General features: G+C 35.9%; 10 protein-coding genes across 10 annotated transcripts; 4 read left to right on the plus strand and 6 right to left on the minus strand.

Moving 5' to 3' along the window:
- Positions 1-90: 90 nt before the first annotated feature.
- Positions 91-826, plus strand: EV154DRAFT_544892 (40S ribosomal protein S23; the record flags this gene model as incomplete). Its single annotated transcript, XM_051604628.1, has 2 exons — positions 91-94; positions 393-826. 2 exons carry the CDS (start codon positions 91-93, stop codon positions 824-826), a joined length of 438 nt encoding a protein of 145 aa, XP_051454924.1.
- On the minus strand, positions 689-1,702 carry EV154DRAFT_306631 (TB2/DP1, HVA22 family-domain-containing protein). The gene is made up of 3 exons (XM_051594886.1): positions 1,454-1,702; positions 1,205-1,392; positions 689-1,141 (listed from the first exon to the last, which is right to left on the minus strand). Exons 1-3 carry the CDS (start codon positions 1,692-1,694, stop codon positions 1,001-1,003), a joined length of 570 nt encoding a protein of 189 aa, XP_051454925.1. The 5' UTR covers positions 1,695-1,702; the 3' UTR covers positions 689-1,000.
- A 227-nt stretch (positions 1,703-1,929) lies between these two features.
- On the minus strand, positions 1,930-3,044 carry EV154DRAFT_425499 (kinase-like domain-containing protein; the record flags this gene model as incomplete). The annotated part of the gene is made up of 4 exons (XM_051596250.1): positions 1,930-2,281; positions 2,336-2,427; positions 2,491-2,689; positions 2,755-3,044. 4 exons carry the CDS (start codon positions 3,042-3,044, stop codon positions 1,930-1,932), a joined length of 933 nt encoding a protein of 310 aa, XP_051454926.1.
- A 1,491-nt stretch (positions 3,045-4,535) lies between these two features.
- On the minus strand, positions 4,536-6,909 carry EV154DRAFT_553743 (uncharacterized protein; the record flags this gene model as incomplete). The annotated part of the gene is made up of 8 exons (XM_051605145.1): positions 4,536-4,859; positions 4,997-5,091; positions 5,197-5,235; positions 5,557-5,678; positions 5,856-5,951; positions 6,262-6,493; positions 6,657-6,703; positions 6,755-6,909. The coding sequence occupies 8 exons, from the start codon at positions 6,907-6,909 to the stop codon at positions 4,680-4,682; spliced, it is 966 nt and encodes a 321-aa protein (XP_051454927.1). The 3' UTR covers positions 4,536-4,679.
- A 1,324-nt stretch (positions 6,910-8,233) lies between these two features.
- On the plus strand, positions 8,234-8,468 carry EV154DRAFT_566270 (uncharacterized protein; the record flags this gene model as incomplete). The annotated part of the gene is made up of 2 exons (XM_051605944.1): positions 8,234-8,322; positions 8,390-8,468. 2 exons carry the CDS (start codon positions 8,234-8,236, stop codon positions 8,466-8,468), a joined length of 168 nt encoding a protein of 55 aa, XP_051454928.1.
- A 500-nt stretch (positions 8,469-8,968) lies between these two features.
- EV154DRAFT_566271 (NADP-dependent oxidoreductase domain-containing protein) lies at positions 8,969-10,163 on the minus strand (the record flags this gene model as incomplete). The annotated part of the gene is made up of 3 exons (XM_051605945.1): positions 8,969-9,565; positions 9,633-10,037; positions 10,092-10,163. 3 exons carry the CDS (start codon positions 10,161-10,163, stop codon positions 8,969-8,971), a joined length of 1,074 nt encoding a protein of 357 aa, XP_051454929.1.
- A 1,393-nt stretch (positions 10,164-11,556) lies between these two features.
- EV154DRAFT_517273 (NADP-dependent oxidoreductase domain-containing protein) lies at positions 11,557-12,786 on the minus strand. The gene is made up of 3 exons (XM_051602486.1): positions 12,706-12,786; positions 12,244-12,648; positions 11,557-12,179 (listed from the first exon to the last, which is right to left on the minus strand). The coding sequence occupies exons 1-3, from the start codon at positions 12,775-12,777 to the stop codon at positions 11,619-11,621; spliced, it is 1,038 nt and encodes a 345-aa protein (XP_051454930.1). The 5' UTR covers positions 12,778-12,786; the 3' UTR covers positions 11,557-11,618.
- A 5,204-nt stretch (positions 12,787-17,990) lies between these two features.
- EV154DRAFT_517275 (WW domain-containing oxidoreductase-like protein) lies at positions 17,991-19,067 on the plus strand. Its single transcript, XM_051602487.1, has one exon. The coding sequence runs from the start codon at positions 18,036-18,038 to the stop codon at positions 18,987-18,989; it is 954 nt and encodes a 317-aa protein (XP_051454931.1). The 5' UTR covers positions 17,991-18,035; the 3' UTR covers positions 18,990-19,067.
- A 661-nt stretch (positions 19,068-19,728) lies between these two features.
- Positions 19,729-20,410, plus strand: EV154DRAFT_517276 (uncharacterized protein). The gene is made up of 2 exons (XM_051602488.1): positions 19,729-20,174; positions 20,251-20,410. The coding sequence occupies exons 1-2, from the start codon at positions 20,005-20,007 to the stop codon at positions 20,300-20,302; spliced, it is 222 nt and encodes a 73-aa protein (XP_051454932.1). The 5' UTR covers positions 19,729-20,004; the 3' UTR covers positions 20,303-20,410.
- Positions 20,233-21,577, minus strand: EV154DRAFT_306701 (cyclophilin-like protein). Its single transcript, XM_051594887.1, has 10 exons — positions 21,401-21,577; positions 21,321-21,345; positions 21,227-21,256; positions 21,152-21,169; positions 21,064-21,079; positions 20,955-21,000; positions 20,795-20,891; positions 20,693-20,729; positions 20,551-20,635; positions 20,233-20,491 (listed from the first exon to the last, which is right to left on the minus strand). Exons 1-10 carry the CDS (start codon positions 21,478-21,480, stop codon positions 20,449-20,451), a joined length of 477 nt encoding a protein of 158 aa, XP_051454933.1. The 5' UTR covers positions 21,481-21,577; the 3' UTR covers positions 20,233-20,448.
- Between the last annotated feature and the right edge of the window lie 73 nt (positions 21,578-21,650).

A 21,650-nucleotide genomic window follows, 5' to 3' on the forward strand; every position in this document is an offset into this window, starting at 1 on the left:
CCAAAAAAAAAAAAAAAAAAAAAAAATAGAGAAAAGGTCTGGTAAATCGCGCATGAAGTCTATTCCTCCTTTTTAAACAAAAATTTCATCATGGGTAACGTAATTATAATGCACTATGAGATGTTTAGATGGGAAGACGAGACGATTTTTCTTTATTTTGGGGAGCATATGGATGGATGGGTACCCTTTCCCGCATAGTGGGGAGATAATTATCAACAACACATACGCACACTACATTCTTTCCAACATTTTAATTTTCCAATGGAACAATGCTCATGTTTCTATACACACACCCCAACAATTGAACAATTCCATTCTACATGACAACCACTTCCCATCGACACTCAGTCATATATTAAAAAAAGCAAATGGCTAAACCCTTGTTTATTTAGGTAAGGGACAACCTAGAGGTTTAAACGCAGCTCGTAAGCTCCGTATCCATCGTCGTGACCAACGTTGGGCCGATAAGCAATACAAGAAGAGAGCTCTCGGTACTGCTTTCCGTTCTTCTCCCTTCGGTGGTTCTTCTCACGCCAAGGGTATCGTCCTTGAAAAGATTGGTGTTGAAGCCAAACAACCTAACTCTGCTATTCGTAAGTGTGTTCGTGTCCAACTCATCAAGAACGGTAAGAAAGTCACTGCTTTCGTTCCCAATGATGGTTGTTTAAACTATGTTGACGAGAACGACGAGGTCTTGATTGCCGGTTTCGGTCGTAAGGGTCGCGCTATTGGTGATATTCCTGGTGTCCGTTTCAAGGTCGTCAAGGTCGCTGGTGTCTCTCTTCTTGCCTTGTACAAGGAAAAGAAGGAGAAGCCCAGATCATAAATTATTTTATCTTCAAATAAACCCACTCACAAAGCACACCCACACACACACACCAACAAAAATCAACAACAACAATGCTATTCCAATATGATTATTCATGTCCTTTTTTTATTTATTTATCTATTTACAAATGTGCGTGTATATATATTATATGAGAGGGGTGGGGTATCATCATCACTTGCCCATGATGATTTTTCCCCGAGAAAACAAACTGAACGAAAACTTGTCGGATATATTCTTTATAGAGCTTTCAATCTCAGGCTCAGCCTTTAATAGATATGGGCGCAACACATACGCATAAACGGTTTCTGCACCCTAAACAAAAACAATCGACTTAATTAGGGAACACGAATTTATATTTTTTTTTCTCTCTCTTACTTTAAATTGAGGTAAAACAAGCCAAAGAATTACAAGCGTCTTGCATGTGTAATATACAGAGGACCAAGAGAGAAATATGTCCAGAAAATAAATACCAAGACGCACAAACCCAATGACCGTCCAATAAATGAGCCATTGCGTATCATCGTCAGTTGAAGGAGATTCAATCGCTAAAAACGATGCATAGGCTTTTCTTTCCTTTATGAGTTTCATACACAAATAATAGTAACCCTATACATATAGACTTACCGGGATAAGCCCACGAAATAACATTGGTCAGGATATGCCCACCGAATTGAAGAAATACCATCAAGGCGAGAAATGTACCGATAGCAACAGGCGGTTTGGATAGTTTGGCTAGCTGATCGGTGACCTGGTATTGCTCTAATTGATGTTTGCATGTTTCTTGTACTGAGCTGATAAATTGTGTCCATAAAGTAGTGTCATGTTGAGGTTTAGGAGCCTCTTCGCAGATAAGAGATTGAAGCATCTTTTTTTTTAATAGGAAAGAAAAAGGGTAATACACCCAAACAACCTTTATTTATATGTGTAAAAAAGCTATTTTTAAACATCCGCAAAGCCTTCCTTTTCTTGGCTTTTTGTTATTGTTTCTTTTTTAGATATCCTACAACGTGCAAAAAAAAAGGGTATTTTTTTTTATTACTATTATTATGAACAGGGTGGTATTTACAGTAGTGATATATAATTTCGTCTCTTATTTTCTCTTAGATAATCCTTCCTTCGGGCGTTGAAAAGTTATTTCGTTGCTCTAATCGATCTGCTTGTTCAGCCGCAATCGCTTGCATTTCATACACATAGCTTAAAAGACAACTCTGCTGTTCCTGCGAATGTACTGGGGCTTGGGAAAAATGCGCATGCTCAAGAATATCCTGAATTGTAGGTCGGTTTTTTCGAGCTGTGGTGAGTAACCACGCAATCATGTCCTGCATCTCAATTGACAGTTTTGACAGCGCTGTCTTTTGTTTGGAGAAATCGCCCGTTCTGAGCATTTCCCAGGATTCGCCCGTACCAGGTAACACGATACCTGTCGCTAGCTCAAGTAAAATTAATCCGAGACTATACACGTAAAATAGGTTAGACTAAAACAAGTGCCCTCTTTCAGGTACATACCTAAATATGTCGGCAGGCTTGTCAAACTCTTCTCTTAATAAATCAGGGGCCATATATCTTCTATCTCCTTCACCTTTTACCCAGCGCACATCCTTTTATATAAAAGCGTCAGCAAAGAGAGAAAGATGTTTGTTTTACAGATATTCACTTACCACTGGCGTATGGACAGAAATTCCAAAGTCGCCGATTTTGATATAGCCTTCATCATCAATTAAAATATTGGATGGTTTTAAATCCAAATGAACCACATCTGCTTGGTGAATATCTCTAACACCAAGTACAATTTCATGGAATATTTTCCAAACGATATCTTGTGGTATTTTTCTTTGTTTAAATTCAATAAACTTGTCCAGACTAGATACCCACGTTATTTTAGCATTTAAGCATTAAAAAAAAAGATATTATTGTTTCCCCATTACCTTCCGCTTGAACAGAGTTCCAGTTGTATATACAAATAACCTCTTTCTTCCCATGCATTCAACATATTTACACAATATTTACTACTCCGGACACATCGTAAATGCTCCACCTCAATTAACTGTTGCCATCGATCGTCCCAACCAGTAAAAGGCAGTTTCGATTTCTTGACTGCATTAATCGCTCCAGATCCCAACTCCAGCACTTTCCACACCTCCGCATACTCACCACACCCCATATTCTTTAATATTGAAAACTTCGCATCAAAATAAGGTGTGATTGAAATCTGCATCAATTTCTCTTCCTCTTCCACTGCAGACACAACCCTTCGATCATCCGCTCCAAACTGTTGGAAATATTCGGTCGTCAAGAAATGGGGCCATTCCGTGATATATTTAGGTGGGCTTTTATGCTGCTGGAGTAAGCTCATCTTTAAGGACGATGATAACACAAACTCTGGTTCGTCCGCTGGTGGGTTATAGCTGGAAAAAAATGCATCCACTTCATCGTCGTACGGTGCGGATTTAGGAATATAGGGTCGACTTAATGGCATCGTTGTCTTTTCATCCTCTTCATCTTCCTCCTCTTCTTCTTCTTGCCCAGCACCAAGATTATCATCCTCGTCAAATAGGGAGGAGAGAATAGTCGCACTCTTTCGGCGACTGCGTTGTTGAATCTCTTCATCGTCCGGTGCCAAATTGCTACTTAATAGCAATTCGCTATATAAACTACGGCGAAAAGGTCGATCGCCCAACGAATATCTTTCATTCAAACCATGTTCATCCTCCTCTTCTTCTTCATCTGTCTCCATCCCATCTTGAAGTGGAGCCCATAACCCATTGTCCCTGACGGGCGTAGCAGGTGGCTCTCTGTCTTCTAAAACAGGTGATTGATTTGCCCAAAACGATTGAAACTCATCATCAGAACCTTGCGTTGCTATGCCCAAATCGGATACCTGTTCGTTCGTAGTGAGAGTAGGGGTCTCAAAAAGTGTGTCGATTTTGGATCGTTTGGCAGCGGGGGCACCGGCGGCAGGTGCGGTGGGCGTGGGAGAAGGTGATAGCTCTCGTTTTTTCAAACTGCTATTTTCTGAGGTCAGCTGAAGGCGGTTAGGTGACATGGCCATTAAATAATATAAATAAACTAAAATAAAAAATAAAAATAAAACTCTGTAAATTTCAATGAAACAAAGCAGAGGGTATTCTAAAAGAAGAAACAAAAGAGGGGGTCCAAATAGTACAAAAAAAAAAAAAAAAGGTTGGAAGGGGGATAGATCGTGACTGTGTTCATGTGAGCGTTGTGTGTAACCCATCAAAAACTCTGGCTTACGTCGGATGGGGATGTTTTATGCAGTAGCAACAAGAAATTTAAAACTCACAAGAACCATTAAAAACTGGAATGTAGCGATTTCTTGCTTTGTTTCTATACCACATACATCCAAAAATCACCCGAATTTGAGGCGTCTTTCTACCTTTGTAATATCATACTCAAACAAGAAAGAATATTAATAAATATAGGAAGCTCTCTTCATTTTATCACGAGACGTTATATGGTGTCATTAGAACAATGCATTGATTACTCAATAATACCAAATAAAATCACCCCTCCCACATCTTTCACATCACACCGCTAATTTTTTTTTAACAGCTAAAGTTTTGTAGACTAGAAGCAGCGTTGTAGATTATATGTTTTTACCAATAGTACACCGAAACAACGTCGGTTGCTCTTTACCAACGCTAGCCGAATTAATATATAATGGTCAGCACTCTTAAGATCCTGGACTCTCGTAGTATATGATAATATTTATTATAGCACGAAATGTAACTACGATTAATGTATTATTATCTTTTCAATTTTTACCAGAACTAGGACCTCCCGAAGCAATCACCATAGGTTTGAAGTTGGGATCCTGTGGTCCAGCTGCTTGCTAAAACGAACGATATAATTTTGCTTCCTGTTCCATCTGACATTCGAGAGCTCTTTCATGATCTTTAACACTGTTAATTCCCTTTTCAAAGTTACAATCCAAAGGCAACCCATCTACTTCAGTAACCGTTACAAAAAGCAAGACAAATGTAGACACCAAAAGTAAGCAGAAACGAGAAGACTTGATGAACATGATTCCAAGAAAGTGATAGTAATTTAATAATTATAAAAATCTTGTATTTTTTTTCATGCCCTTTTATACATCCTGTCCATTTTAGCAGTTACGTACTCACACGACTGTCTTTTCTCTTTATTTACCTCAATATCGACGTTGGAAGAGAAACTTTGCATTAACGCCTTTTCTTGTTCTTCTAAATACGAAAGGGGAAACGGAATAGTTACAAGCCCAACCCCTTTTTTTACATGGCGAAGTCGTAAGGCATAATAATATGACAATCATAACCAAAATGAAAGAAACGGATGCTAAAATGGGAGATCATTGGCCTACTTTGGCTTACTTACATTAAATATTCCCAACATATGCTCGGTCTTCTTACCTATCATTTTTTTATTTTAAAATTTATTCATAACAATAGGAGTGGATACTTTGGGATTCCATTGCAGTGTAAATAGTGGTTCAAAATTATCCGTAAGATCATCATGGTACATGAACCTTGTAATTATGATAACCCAAGAAACATCTCAGTTCCTTTTGTTCTAACCACGGTCAAATTTTAGTACGATATAATGGCTTGTTATGTTTTTACAGATGAAATGAAATTAACAGCGCATAAATCATAATATATTACGATAGCCGGATAATGCCCAATGTAAATCATGATAGAATTTCAGAGATATCTAGAAGAAACGAATCTTACAGTAACGCTTGGAGTGGGTTCTGCTGCATAAAATTTGCTGTATGTAATGCGGATGATCCAACACGCTAATCATCCAGCTGCGTTGCTTGATTTTGGTCATCTCAGAACCATTGATAAGCTCACTGTTTTTTTAATTATCCATGAAATATTTTTAGACTAACCCCTACCTTCTATTAAGACGAACAAGTCATCGTGTATAAACCCATTAGGATCTAGCATAATTGGGTTATGCCTGTCATGCTCATTTTGCGATACCCCAATAACTAACATTGATCAATTTAAATTCCGAATTTTTATACGTCATTCCAGGTACATGGTATATGGAGCGCAGCAATAATGCTCCGCGCAACTGTTTTATCAGTGATTCGGGATTATGTACTAATAATGAGGACTTACTAGTTTGCACACACACAACTATTATTAACAATGATGTTTTTTTTTGTTTCCCTAGGGGCAACTGATAGAAGAGGCCCGTTCTTTATTGACTGTTGGTTGAATTGATGTGAACCCCCCTTGAACACATTCTACCGTTACTATTCTATTACTACAGCCATTAAATGGTTTTGCCGTATGAATAGTGTATTTTTATTCCCTGTAAATGAGTTTTGTTTAGATTATAACACTTGATTATCTCTGCTAAGTGGCTTCTCGTGAATGATGTTTTTAACTTTTTGTGTGAGGCATTAATGTCTTACCTATATTTACCAAGACGGACTCATTGCTGATAAGAATAAAACCATATTGAAGAAACCGGATCTAATTATTAAACATTGATATACGGTAAGGTATTCATTTGAAAAGAAGTTGGTTAATTTTGTCACTCGTAAATGATTAATAAATAAAATAGCATGATTCCAGAAGCTTCCGTTTCTAAATATAAACGACAATAGTTGATTTTTACACCTTCTTCTAAAATCTGCTGCATGAAAGTGGCCATCTAAATGTGAGTGAAAATGACTGATTAATTGAAATACTCCTGCCAATATCAAAAGACATCAAAACTGGATCTTTCTCATACATATATAAGAAAGCACTTTTGGGTAGACCTCAAAAAAATTATATTATTCTGAATCTCATATGAAGACATTCTCAGTACTTACCGCTTTTCTTTTGTTCGCTATCTTGCAAATTTGGGCTTCTCCCGTTTCTGAAGCCGAAGAAGTAGTGTAAGTTTATAATTACAATTATATGTATTTACCTGTTATTAACAAAATTATTGGCAGTACTCAAGGTTTTAATGAAGTCACCGAAGCAGGTCATGGTGGACATGGTGGACACGGTCACGGTCATGGCGGACACGGTCATGGTCATGGCGGACACGGTCATGGTCATGGTGGACACGGCCATGGTCATTAAGATCAAACTCTTATTGGATTTCAAGATTTACGATTGTTCATTTAAAGTATATGATATTTTTCAATATATTTTGTTTGCAATAAAAAAGTACTCTTGAAGTTTTATCCATAACTAGTGCTGCAGTCAAAAACTTAATATAAGTATAGACAAATACAGTTATTTCGAGCAAATATATATCAGTATTATTAAAAATCCTATCGCTCGACGGTTGTGATTAGTGTATTTGATCAATTCGTTGTAAACTGAGAATTCGAGACAAAATTAATAGAAGCTTTAATCTGTTACCATGCTTTTTACTCAAATTATAAATCACGGTAATTTTAGGTACAACGTAATCTCTAGTCGTAGAAAAAGAGTTATAAAAACGTATCTACTTAAAATGATAGTAAAAATTATGCTCCATCAATGATTTACAACGGCTTGATAAGTATCAACATCAAAAGGATATCATAATTTATATCGTTGACAAAGAGCTTTAAATGTTATAGCTGCTCGAATAAGTCGTAAAAAAAGTAAAGCATGCTAAGATTAATGATGCTACTGGTGAAGGCAAGGATATAAGTTCATCCTAAAACATAATCTCATTCACGAGCTCTACGAGCGCATGAGGTTTAAACATACCTCGGTATTTTCTAGCTCATTTTATATATGAGTTTGATAAATAAGAATACCTAAAAGGCAACTAAATTAGACACTTTTGAATAAACAGTAATGCTTTGTAGTGGATACAATTAAATAAATGGGGTCTCTTCGTCGCCGAAAAAACAATCACATTGTGTAAATGTTTACTAAAATTGCTCTCTATCTATATTAGCTGCTGCAGCAGCGTCATATCTAACTTAACATAATGCTGATTTGGGATTAGTAATATAGGTTCTATTTTATCAGCTTTTGTTTCCATGTTTTCCAAAACTAATGACGCGCTTCTAAAGAGAGATAAGGGCAATGACTTATTTATTTGTAATACATACTACTGGTTTAAACATTTGAGAACTATAAAAATAATACTGCTTGAGTATTCATTAGCTTGTTTCTTACAACAAGAAAGGCTGTAAAAATAGAACTTGTATCATCAGATACAAGTTTTAGTATTAGTTTAACCCCATCCCCTGTTCCCTTGATTGTATTTTATGAGACTGACGAGAAAAGATAAATCAAGTATAACAAGTTTATATTAAGAGACATAAACATAAATCAAGAATAATGATAAATTGAAACTCTTAAATAGTTCTACAAAGATACCATATACGATGGGGGAAATTTCAATATAAAAGACAGACTTTTACTCGAAACAAAAGAAAATTAAAAAAACATCTACAATATGAAATCATTCTCAGTAATTACCGCTTTTCTCCTTGTTGCCGTCTGTCAAGTTTGGGCCTCTTCTGCATCCAATGGTAGAAAATATGCGTAAGTGAGAATGCATGCCATTATATATGAAGTTGATTAAGTCTAACTTGGAAAATTGTAATAATAGCGCTCGTGATGAAGTCAATGCGGCTGACGATCAATATCATGAAGCTTATCATCATTGTGATGATTGGCACTGTTGGTAGTCTGTCTTTAGGTTGTTCTCCTATTTAATCTTAATTGATTGTCCAAAATTTTCCATCATCTTCATTTTTTGTTTTTTATTAAATAAAACTTGTTTTAATTGATCCTACAATTTTCTGTATTCATAGCTAATAACATTGTTTTAATGATGTAAACCCCCCCTTTTTTTTTGTATCTTTATCGCTGTTACTGAAAATTCTTCTTGGTACTATTAAAAATAAAGGGCTATATTTATCTTGCCTAATAACAATACTGTCTTTCATTACTACACACTAAAATCTTGCACTATATTAGGCATTTTCAGTAGTCATCAGGCTGTTTACAATTTCAAGATCAATAGACGCTTCATAATCATATTATACCTATAATGCGGAAAAAAAGTAAACCCAAAGTGCGTTTGGAACTTAAGTAAATAATGAAAGATCGTATCTTTTTTTTTTTTCTGAATATAAAAATTTGATAATAATTTTAGGCGGTAGTTAGACAATACAGTTATTTTTTTTTATTTTTGATTGAATTGATCAATGAGAGAAACATTCCTGGGTGTATAAGGTTCTTCCAAGAAATCGACGTCTTCCTTTGTTAACTTGATGTCCATTGCACCAATCAAATCGTAAAGCTGTTCAGCTTTAGAAACACCGATAATAGGAGATACAACATAAGGCTTTGTGTAGTGCCAGGCTAAAGCGATTTGGGCATTGGAAGCACCATACTTTTTGGCAAGCTCTCCAACACGATCGATGATAATCTCATTGCTATCTTGCTTGGCATCAGGCATCAAAACATTCTGCTGGAAAAAAGTCTTTGATCGAGCGGTGTCTCTGTTCTTGCCTGTAAGTTCACCAGTAGCCAATGGGGAGTATGGGATACCTGCGATACCAGCATCAATACAATAGGGGATCATCTCCCTTTCTTCTTCGCGATAGAGAAGATTATACGCGTTTTGCATGGATACAAACTTCGTCCATCCTCTACGCTCGGCGATAGAGTTTAACTTTTGGAACTGCCAAGCCATCATACCACTTGCTCCGATGTATCTGACTTTTCCAGAGCGAACCAGATCATTCAAGGCCTCCATTATTTCTTCCATGGGGGTTTCCTAACATTTTGAAAATCTAGAAATTAAGCTCCTGCTGATATAAAATACGTACATTTTTTTTTCTTACAGTGTCCAAACGATGAATTTGATAAAGATCAATATACTCAACATCAAGTCGCTTCAAAGAGGCGTCTACGGCATCAAAGATATGCTTACGAGAAAGACCGTAGCCGTTGACTAGTTCAAAGTTCTGATCCATGTCCATGTAACCAAAACTCTCTATGTCGGAATAAACAGGTCCGTAAACTTTTGTAGCAATGACAACACGACCTCTAGGAGCATTCAATTCTTTAAGAGCCTTTCCGAGAACAATCTCACTTTCGCCGTTAGCATACATATTAGCAGTATCAAAAAAGTTGATACCAACATTGTAAGCTTCTTTAATAGCTTTAATTGATTCAGCTTCGTCTTTAACCCAAGGACTCCATTTTGAGCTACCGTAGGACATACAACCGAGACCGATTCTGGAAACCTTTAAAGTTATTTAAGACTGTGTACGCTTCTTTTGTTACTACTGGATTGTTACCCTCATGCCTGTGTTGCCAAAACGAACATATTGCATTTTTGTGGTTATCTTGGTACTGATATAGTCAGACATTGTATAAAATTGAATTTAAAACTTTATGAGACAAAAATCACTTCTTTTCTTCGGTTCTTATATATGTATATTCACTCGAATCGGGATTTAATCGTGTTCATTGGTTGGCCTAAAATGTAATAATATTACGTATTCGTTTACCAGAATCAATAGGAATCCTCAGCGTCGGTCTGATATTGGTACAAGCCATTATGGGATATGAATGTTTGGCAATACCATTGGAAGATTCTTGCTAAACACCTTTTATATTTTGGCTTGCATTAATAAAATTCTCTTAAATTGTAATGAAAATGCCTCCCGTTTTACTTACTACCTATTTCAAATTAAAGGCGACGAGGCGATAAGGTCCAGAAAGGCTCCTAAAAGCGCTAACATAAACTTACCAAATATAATTTTTATATTACGTTTTGTTTTACCCTTTTTGGATACAAAAAAAAATAGACAGAGCTGTCAGGTGTTCTGATATGTCACGACCAATTTTTGTAAAATTAAGTACAAAATTCCAAAGCCTAAACCTTATTAGGATATACGCTATTTGTTATTTTTATTATATGGCGGTAAGCGATATTCCCAATATATCTCATATAAAATACTTGTTATTCCAAATAGGGTATAGTCTGGCAAACAACAACCTTCAAAACTCTAAAAAATCGAGAGGGGAAATGGTAAAAGCAAAATTGTAGGCCGTAATTCTGATAGCAAATGCAGCCATTTTTGACTATATCGCCTGTTTGATACAAAAATAAAAATTGACTTCCAATCTCATAACTTTAACTCCAAAACAATTGATTTTATTATGCTTAAAGACAAATCAAATAAATATTAGAGGATTATCGTTGAAAGAAATAATGGATTCTATTACAATGACATTTGATAATTTTATGAGGGAAAAAAAGAGATGGTTTGAGGTTTATTTAAATAAAATTTACCGATCTTATCCAACAATGTTCTTTCTTGTTTGACTCTTTGATGTATGTGTATGGGTGTATAAGTATTGAAATACTTTTGTATTCATCCCCCTTTCTTCATTAAGCAAAGCAATAGGTGAATATTTCGTATCTTTCAAGGTTAATACAACTTTACCTATTCCTTTTATTTTTCGGCATTTTCTGAAACGCAAGTAACTTCATAGATTTAATTATGTGCTATTTTTTAACAGTGTTGTCCATAGATTTTATGCATATGATGTGAACTATAGCAACTATAGTATATGTAATCCATCCATCAGTCTTTTTAATTTCAGGGATGTAGCTTTTCTCTTTAAGTCATACTCTTTTGTGTCCTATCACCTCATTAAATACGAGGAAAAAGCAGAAAACCGTGTTACGTTAACTAAAAAAGCACATTTGGAACAAGACGGTATCATTTGTTTTTAAATAGAAGACTTTGGTCATATTATTAAGCGGCAAATAACTAAGCCATTAATTTTTTTTATTTTTAATTGGATGGAGCATTTCAATTTGTATAAGATTCTTCCAAGTAATCAACATCTTCCTTTGTTAGCTTGATGTCCATTGCATCAATCAAGTTGTAAAGTTGTTCGATTTTAGAGACACCAACGATAGGAGATACAACATAAGGCTTTGTGTAATGCCATGCTAAAGCAATTTGGGCATTAGAGGCATCATACTTCTTGGCAAGTTCTTCAACACGTTCGACAATAGTATCGTTACTATCTTGCTTGGCATTGGGCTTTGAACTGCTCTGTTGGGAAAAAGCCTTTGATCGAGTGGTGTCTCTGTTTTTGCCTGTAATTTTGCCACCAGCCAATGGGGAGTATGGGATACCTGCGATACCAGCATCAACACAATAGGGGATCATTTCTTTCTCTTCTTCGCGATTAAGAAGATTATACGCGTTTTGCATTGACACAAATGTTGTCCATCCTCTGCGCTCAGCAATGGAGTTTAACTTTTGAAACTGCCATGCAGCCATGGTACTGGCTCCAATGTATCTGACTTTTCCGGAGCGAACCAAATCATTCAAGGCCTCCATTATTTCTTCCATGGGGGTTTCCTAACATTGTGAAGCTTAGACGTTAGGCTTCGATAATATAATTCACATGTTTTCTTTTTCTTACGGTGTCTAAACGATGGATTTGATAGAGATCAATATACTCAACACCAAGTCGCTTCAAAGAGGCATCAACGGCATCAAATATATGCTTACGAGAGAGACCATAGCCGTTGACTAATTCAAACTTCTTATCCAAGTCGGTAAAACCGAAACCCTCTATATTCGAATAAACAGGTGAGTAAACTTTTGTAGCAATGACAACACGACCTCTAGGAGCATTCAGTTCTTTAAGAGCCTTTCCAAGAAGAATTTCACTCTGGCCGTTTGAATACATGTCAGCAGTATCGAAAAAGTTGACACCAGCATTATAAGCTGCTTTAATAGCTTCGATGGATTCAGCTTCGTCTTTCACCCAAGGACTCCATTTTGGGCTACCGTAGGACATACAACCGAGACAGATTCTGGAAACCTTTAAAATTACTTAAGTATGTGTACTCTTTTTTTTTTGTTATTATTTGATTGTTACCCTCATGCCTGTATTGCCAAAACGAACATATTGCATTTTGGGGGTTTCTTTGGTGTTGGTAGAACTAGACATTATATAAAAAATTGAGCTAATGAGTGTGTAAAAAAAGTATCTCTCCTTTTCGTATTCTTTTTATATGTTTGACTATTTCTTCGGGTTACCCTAAAATGTAGTAATATGATCTAATCCTAAACCCAAGGTGGTACACATCCAGTGCTGCGGCATAAGTTTGTACAAGTACAACTCCGCACCGAAAATATTCGACACTTTTCACAAAAATTTGAGTTCCTTTAGTCATGCATTTTTTTAAAACCAAAAACTTGTTAATAAAAGGTATCTCAAATTCTACCAAACTTGACAAAATAGCAATATATATATATTTTGTAAAAAGAAACTTTTTTATTTACGTTAATAAGTGGTATTTGAGCCACGAGCTTTTTTTACTGCCCGGCATCTATCGGGCATACTTTCTACAAGCTTATGACACACTTCATCCCCCAACAACTTCCATTCCTGATGAAGTGCAACCTCCAATTCATTAAGATTTTGAAGCTGGGCTCTTCTTTTAGCAATCCTTTGTCCCAGGAGGCGCCAAAGGTTCTCAATCGGATTCAAATCGGGACTTTGAGCGGGCCATCGCTCAAAGCCTGCAATCCCAGCCTTCTCTTTCCACCACCTCGTATATCCTCCTGTATGGCATGGGGCACCGTCTTCTTGGAAAATAAAGTCATGACCATATTTCTCTGTCAATTGTTCAAGCCAAGGGAGAAAGTTTTGACTTAAACAATTGACATATTTTTCTTGATCGACAGACCCTTTTAGTGTCACCAAAGGGCCCAAACCGCCTGCCCAAAAACATCCCCATACCATCACTGATCCCTTACCAAATTTAAATGTTGGTAAAACAAATCTATCCATATACCTTTCACCCTTCTTTCTAATAACTCTCACACCACCGTCGTTGTGCCTGAGTGCGAATCGCGACTCATCGGACCAGATTACCTTCTTCCAGTCATCTAATGTCCAATTCATCTTGTCGTCGACCCATTCTCTTCGCGTTTTTTTATGTCTAAGACTCAAAAACGGTTTTTTGGAAGGTCTGCAAGAATAAAAACCGTTTTTGCGAAGTGCATTCCTCAATGTCGTCAGGCTGATTGGATCGGTAGCCTTCGCAAGATTTTGCATATGAACACTTAAAGGTTCAAAGGAGTCCCTTCGAACTAAAAGCGTCAGGTGATGCTCAGCTCTTGCTGTCAGCTTTGCTGGTCTTCCTGGACGAGGTTGGACAGTCGTGATCCCTTCAGTTCGATACTTTTTTATAATCGTAACAACGGTTGTTCTAGGAACGCCCAATTCTTTGCTGATTTGGGTACCTGTCCATTTGGCATGCTCTGCCAAACCGCAAATGACTCCACGATCGAAATCTGAAAGTTCCTTGCTTTTTCTAGAGACTTTGTTAGTAATGTCAGTAAGTGGCATGATAAATTGTGTAATAAAATATGAAAGAATCGTTGAACGAAGAAAGAGTAGGTTTATTTATTTTTTTGGCTCAAAACGGAAGTGTCGAATATTTTATGTGCGGAGTTGTAATTATGGGATCTAAGAGTTTAATACAATTGGGGATTCTCACTAAGTTCCTTTTATATTTTGGTTTACGTATGCTTATACCCCCAATGGAAAGACGTCCGGCGTTTCTGCGCCATGCTGGGACAACCCATTGTGAGACATAAGAGTCTGACAATATTATAAGAAAATTCTTACTATGTAGATACCTTTTATCTTTTGCTTTACTTTAACTGCTAAAGTTTTCTTAGGTTGTGATAAAATTCCTCGCAGCTTGTCTTACTATATACTGTAAGTTCAAAGACAACAGCAAAATGAAATTCAAAAACCCTTATAAAAACCGCTAGCATAAAATTACTAAATATAATTTTGATATTACGTTTTATTTTTCCTTTTCTGGGTGAATAAAAAATAGACAGAGCTGTCAGATGATCTGATATGTCACGATGGTTTAGGTACTACAAAACTCCAACGCCTAGACCTTATTAGGATTTACAGGACTGAATATTTTTTATTGAATGGAGGTAGCCGACATTTTCAAGTAAGGCTTTTTACGTGTTAAAAGGTTTGAAAATTACAAAAGCTGCAGCATGTCGCAAATAAGATACTAGTTATTCAAACTAGAGTATATTATTGCAAATAATAACTTTCAGAACTTTGAATAATCGAGAGGAAAAAATGGTTAAGCAAAATATTGGCTACAGTCAGCAACAATTTTGACCGTAATCGTGACGAATGCATTCAAAAGATTGTCTTATTTGTCATGAACAGAGTATCAGTTTATACTGTTTTCAATAATGGATTTATCCAATTACTTCTGGGATTCTTATACGTCCCTTGTTATGTCATACTTAATTCCATTGAAATTATGAACGGTTATTGTATAATTTCCTTGTTTTATTTATTTGAGGTGAAAATAACAAAGAGTACTGTTTCATATCCATAAAGTAACTATCGCAGTAAGAACTATGGGGCTTAAGTAAAAGACAAAGTTTTCATATTTAATTAGGTGGTAGAACATTAAAGATTATTCCACAAATAGAAAAGGCATATACCTAAAATTAAAAAGATTGACGGGTAGCTTACATATAATCATAGTTGCTACTTTATTTAACTATCCCAAATCGGGTACATCATATGCATCAAAATTATAGATAAACGTGTTTTAAATATATTGCAATCAAATATAATAAGTTACTTGCGTTCCAGTCGATGCCGAAAAATAAAAGATGTATGTATAGTCGTGTAAAAATGTATTAAACTTACCCTGAAAGGTGCGAAACGTCGACTTATTGGTTTATCTAATGGAGGGAGAGGAGAGAAGGAATCATCAATAACAACAACAACCCCATTTCTCAATATCCACACACATAGTCATACACATAGATTAAAGAGTCAAACACAAAAGAAAATTGTTAAGGAAAGAAAAGCGAAGAAAAAAAAAATTGTCAAAAAAATCGTTTGGATAAAAGCGAGGAAATTTATTTAAATATAAACTCCCCACCCCCCTCCCCTCAAATGCCATTATGAAGCATCATTTTTTCAAGGTTATTGTTCTAATATTGATTATATGTCTTCTAGGCATAATAAAATCAATCTTTATGGCCATTTTTGTTGTTGTTTTAGTTAAAATTATGCGATTGGTGGTCAATTTTTGATATTCTTACCAAACAATGCAATATGGTCAAAAATTGAACGCATTTGCGATGGTTACTCTTAGAAAATGATCCCCGTCAATTTTTGCGGTATGGATAAATACTCGGTTTACCAATTGACTCGGTGATATAGCTTGGCCGCTTGTAAACGATAGCTGTTCATAACGGAGGTAGTCTGAGTTGACAACATGAATATTTAGTCAGCAAAGTTGGTTGAAAACCCCGTTTGATTCAAGTTTAAATAAAAAAGGAACTTGTTACAACCTCATGCCCTGATACACGTAAGTCCAATCCTAATAATATGGTCACTTCAAAAAAAGATTGATTCGATACCACTCACTGAGTGTATTTGGTACATCATGCCATATCAACTCATTCGCTCCTTTTCGATTACTTGTTGATTAAAGAAGACTAAAAAATAATGCGGTTTTAAGCCAAGGCTAGGCCAATACCGATATTATATTTCAAACAGCTTCTTGGGAATCCCAGTTTCTTTGGCATTTTGCTGCATAAATCCCATTTGCGATAATTGAGATAAAAAGGCAAATGTAAAAGCAGAATTTAAAAATGGGACTCCATAATCCTTTATAAGTCGGAGAGTTTATGATAAAATATCAGTCCTTTTTGTATTCGAGTTTTTTTCTGCATAAAACGAATTAACTAATTACCCGAAAACTGGGAAATGGTAGAATTAAATTTAGAAATCAGTGACATATGAAGCATAGCTTCTTGTTATATACAAGGTGCCAAGTGACTCATGAACGGCACTCCTTAAGAATTAGTCGCTTACCCATTTAATGACAAGGTCCTTGATTGAATTATTACTAATTAAATTTATAAGAGATTAGAAGCTTCAGCAGTTACTCGATCAATGCATGAACGATTATGAAATCTGATCTCAGCTTGACATATAGAGGGGGCTGGTGATGTGGCGAACCAATAAGAATATATTCACTAATATGATTCTAATAATATCAAGGCTATATGTATAATTGAGTGACCGTTAAGAAGTAATTATACTCCTGGAATCAAGCACCATTTACCATGCATTTTTGTGTAACAAAGAACTTATAAATATGCATGCTCAACAAAAGCAGTTTTCTTTTACCAAGGTATTAGTCATTTTTTTTTAAATTTTAAGAAACCCCCACTTGTTCTACTAAATATAACACAACGTTCATTTGTTTTGTGTTTTATGTATGGCAATTATTTGTTTTATTCAAACATACTTGTTTGTGAGGGGAGTTACGGAGGAACTATTTCACTCTTTTAGAACAACATGTGCGTATTCCTTTTAAAATAATTTTGTGCGATCTGTCGTACTGGTAGTCTACTCTCTAATAGTCTAAACACAAGTGCTATGTTGTCGAGATCATTGCCGTTTTAAAAGTCCCTTTGCCGGTTTTTTAAGGCGCTCTTTGCATTTTTTTTTTCTTGTATGTATTTTTTAGAATTTGACACACAACAAAAAACGTTTAAGCACTTGTTTAAAAGAGGTTCAAACAGATATATTTAAAATAACATTAAAGTTTTTATAAAGGAACTTAGAATTATCGTGCGATATAGCCGGTGGCTGTGAAATGGCTTGGACATTTTGCGTAACCCAGTGGTAAACTCAAAGCTTCTACAAAGCCGAGTATATGGAGGGGATAAACTTAGACATGCTGAAAGTGATTTATTGGATATATGCAACTTGTATTTTTTTTTATAAAGATGGGGCCTAAAAATGTTCGCTACTGTATCATTCATTTTAAAGATTTATCTCACTGGTAAAAAGATGACTTTGAATGGTGTCGGAAATGTATTTTCGAGACCCACAACAAAAAAAGTTATAAAAATAGTCTTCAATGACAATATATATGTACATAAAAAAAAAAGAACAAGTTAAGAACAATTTTGAATTTACTTGATTGAGAAAGATGGCAATTGTTGTAAGACGTAACCTGAATTTAGAATATATTTTGGAAGGTTACACTATTAGCACGTAGCCCAATTAAAAAGCTCCAGTAACCGCGCCCAACTATTAGGTATAAAAGAGGGCGTATTTTCTTTGTTCTTTGAGTCCAGGTTTTCCATTTTTTCTTTTTTAAAAAAAAAACTAAAATTTCTCTCATGTCACATACTATTGATAAAACAACATCCGCAGACGATATTCTCAAAATTTACAACATCCGATTAGACGGTAAAGTAGCCATTGTTACTGGATCAAACACTGGTATTGGTTTAGCCACTGCTCGTTCTTTAGCATCGGTTGGAGCCAAAGTTATTATCCCTAGTCGTACTCTGGAAAAAGCTCAAGGTGCTGTTAAAGTGATTAAAGAAACTGTCCCCGAAGCCGATTTAATTGCTATGCAACTTGATCTATCCGACCTTGCTTCTGTGAGGAAATTTGCTCAAGATTTTTTACAGCTCGACCTCCCTCTGCATATTTTGATCAATAACGCCGGTATTATGGGAACACCCAAATCATTTACCAAGGACGGTTTCGAATCACAGTTTGGGGTGAATCATCTTGCACATTTCCTTCTTGTCGATCTCTTAACAGAAAAATTAAAGGCTAGCGCACCTGCTCGTATAGTCATTACATCTTCCAGTGCAAACAGTCAATTTGTCCCCGTCTCTGGTCTTGATTTCGACAACCTGAATTCGGAAAAAGGATACGCTTCTTTCCCTGCTTACGGTCGATCCAAATTTGCCAACGTGCTCCATGCTAAGGAGCTTCAACGTCGATTTGATGCTGAAAATGTAGACATTACCGTAACAAGTCTTCATCCTGGATACTGCAAGTCAGAACTGGGGAGATACATGTCTTTTTCATCTTTTTTCAATATGCTGAGACACATGAAGAGTTTCACAATTGGTCTGGAAATCATGTCCTACCTAAAGACGGCAGAGATTGGCGCCTCAACCAATGTCTTTTGCGCTGTATCCCCTGATGTTATCAAGGGCGAGTTTTATAGTGACAATGCTGTGAATACCTATCTTTTACATGAAGAAGCAAATAATGAAGCCATGGCTAAGAAACTTTTCGAAGTGTCGCGTGAACTAGTAAATAAGACTCTTTAAATAGTAATAACTTTGTATATACAATAATAAAAAAAAAACTCTTACTAAGCTGTGGTATTTTTTTGATACCAGCAGAAATATTACCTGGTATCAAAACGAGTGTTTCTACAGTAAACCTTAATTGATATGAAACATGTTTATTACTTTCAGATCTTAATAAAAGCATTCAGACTGGATAGAGAAACTACTGTTCATCATTGGCCACTCTTTTAATCTGACAGAAATCATTTACAGGTTTATGCATGCATTACTTTTATCATTCTTTTTTACATAGTGCTACGTAGGCAAGAAATCACCATTCCAGAATCTGTGGGCCGAATGCAATAAGAGTGATGACATTGTGCCAGTCAAATTTTTTGCATAAATATAGCTGAATGATTCTTTTACATAGAAGGACTCACACACACTCTCTCTTCAACCCTCCTAGTATGATTTACAAGGCATAAATTACTTTCTTTTAAATTATAAAGGACCTTGTTTTTTAATATGTCGTCATGTTAGGAGACGGTTACCAAGGCTTTAGGCATTCACGATTTGTTGGAAAGATACACAAGATTGCTTAGGTAAAGAAGAGAATCAAAAACGCCTCAATGCAAGCACAAATACAAAGATAGGATAGAAATATGCATGTCATGATACTCGAAACGTAACATTTGGGGGGAGATGGTTCAAAAATACTTTGTACAACGTCATGATGATCGAGAAAAAACCAATGCTCAGGGATTTTAATTCCCGCGCCACTTTTTGTTGCCTGTTGTTGTTATTGATGTATTTTTGTAACTATTTGTCTGGAAAGAAACCAGGAAATATACGTAATAAAAAGAGAATGAGTAAAGAGAGAAGGAAAAAAAAGGTATCAAGAAAGAGAAAGATGCCATGTTTATTTTTATTTAAAAAATATGCGCATGACATCACTGAAACTTACCACGGAAAACCGCGCACCATTTAAAAGAGAAAAGGGCCACAGAAAAAAAAAAACTCTTCTTCTTTTATACACACACACGAAAAAAGAAAAATGCTCGATAACATGCTTTCATACAGCGGTGGACTTGTAGGTCTCATCATTTTAATTCTCGACTTGATTGTCATCTTTGAGGTAATGAACTCGAATCGTGAGATTACTGGTAAACTCGGTTGGTCTCTCTTGGTCTTTTTCTTCCCTGTTGTTGGATTGATTCTTTACTTGTAAGTATTTATGGACCGTGTGTGAAAAGGAGGGGGTTCGATGAAACTCATTATTTTTTTCTTTTCTTCTTCGTAGCCTTTTAAGTGGTCGTAGTGAACATAATGCTCGATACGAGGCGATAGTCTAACATCCTATGTTGTACCCGCTAAAGAAACTGTATTCTCTACACTGTTTCCTTTGTTTTTAATGTGTGATAATAATAATAAAAAAGCCCTTTCTCCTTTGAAAAAAAAAATTCTTGTGATACCACCCATTTTTTTATTTTTTAAACATCTATTCAATACGACAACGATCAATACGGACGGTATCTTGGGGACTACAAAAGTTGATTAATTGCCTGCATTTAAACCCCCCTCACCATCAATGTAGACTTACCGATCTGTTTTATCCGTTCTAACTAAACCCATTCTCTTGACTACATTCATACCATCACTCACTCTACCAAAAATCGTATGTTTACCTGTTGGAAACATGTAAATATTTAGAAAATAAGAATGTAAAACCTCTTCTATCTTACCATCCAACCAAGGCGTAGGTGCTAATGTGATGAAAAACTAGAAAAAAAGTGTTACCATCGATACTTTACCCGCAACCCTCCCCCCCCACTTTTTCTTTTTACCTGAGAACCGTTTGTATTGGGTCCGGAATTAGCCATACTGAGGATACCAGCACCAGTATGCTTGAGTTCAGGGTGAATTTCATCCGCAAATTTCTCACTAGAAAATAAACACTGTCAATTCCACTTTTTTTCTTTCTGTCCGCTATCCATTTTTTTTTACCCGTAGATAGAAGCGCCACCACGGCCAGTACCAGTGGGATCACCACCTACATTGAAAAAAATGTTAATGAGTTGTTTACAGTGAGGGTGGGCCATTGTGTGCTATTTGCCTTGAATCATAAAGTCCTATAAATCAAGTATTAGTAAAGAAGAAAGAAAGAAAGAAAAAGGGGCCCGCTGTAAAGGAATAAAACTCACGGCAATGATACGATGGAACTAGGAAAAAGAGAAAATGTTAGCAATGGACTAACAAATAAATTTACTCATGCTTACATCAACACCGTTGTAATAGCCACGCTTTGCCTGTAGGATGCAAGAGTTAGTTTGGGTCACGATCGATTAGCTAAAAATTAACAAGAGGAATTACAAGTTCTAAAAAGTTTTTGCAGGTTCTAATGGAACAAATAAGTAACAAGGAAACATTTTACTCAAAGCGCATTGTTTTACTTTGGTGCGTGATCCCAGTAGAGTTCGACATGGACGGAGCCCATGGAGGTATCAAGAATAACATTTTCTCTATCTGACATTTTTCAAAAATAAAAAAAGGTTTGTTTTTAAACACACACACAAAAAAAAATAAAAATTGTTTTTAGTGTGTGAGCTCCAGTAGCAGTAAGGACAGGCAGCCAATAATATAAGGTCGGTCAACCAAAAGGCAAAAGTGCTATTAGTTTATGCAAAAAAAAAAAAAAAATAG

Source organism: Mucor mucedo (genome assembly GCF_025094135.1).
Source record: "Mucor mucedo strain NRRL 3635 chromosome Unknown EV154scaffold_84, whole genome shotgun sequence".
NCBI classification, from domain to species: Eukaryota; Fungi; Mucoromycota; class Mucoromycetes; order Mucorales; family Mucoraceae; genus Mucor; species Mucor mucedo.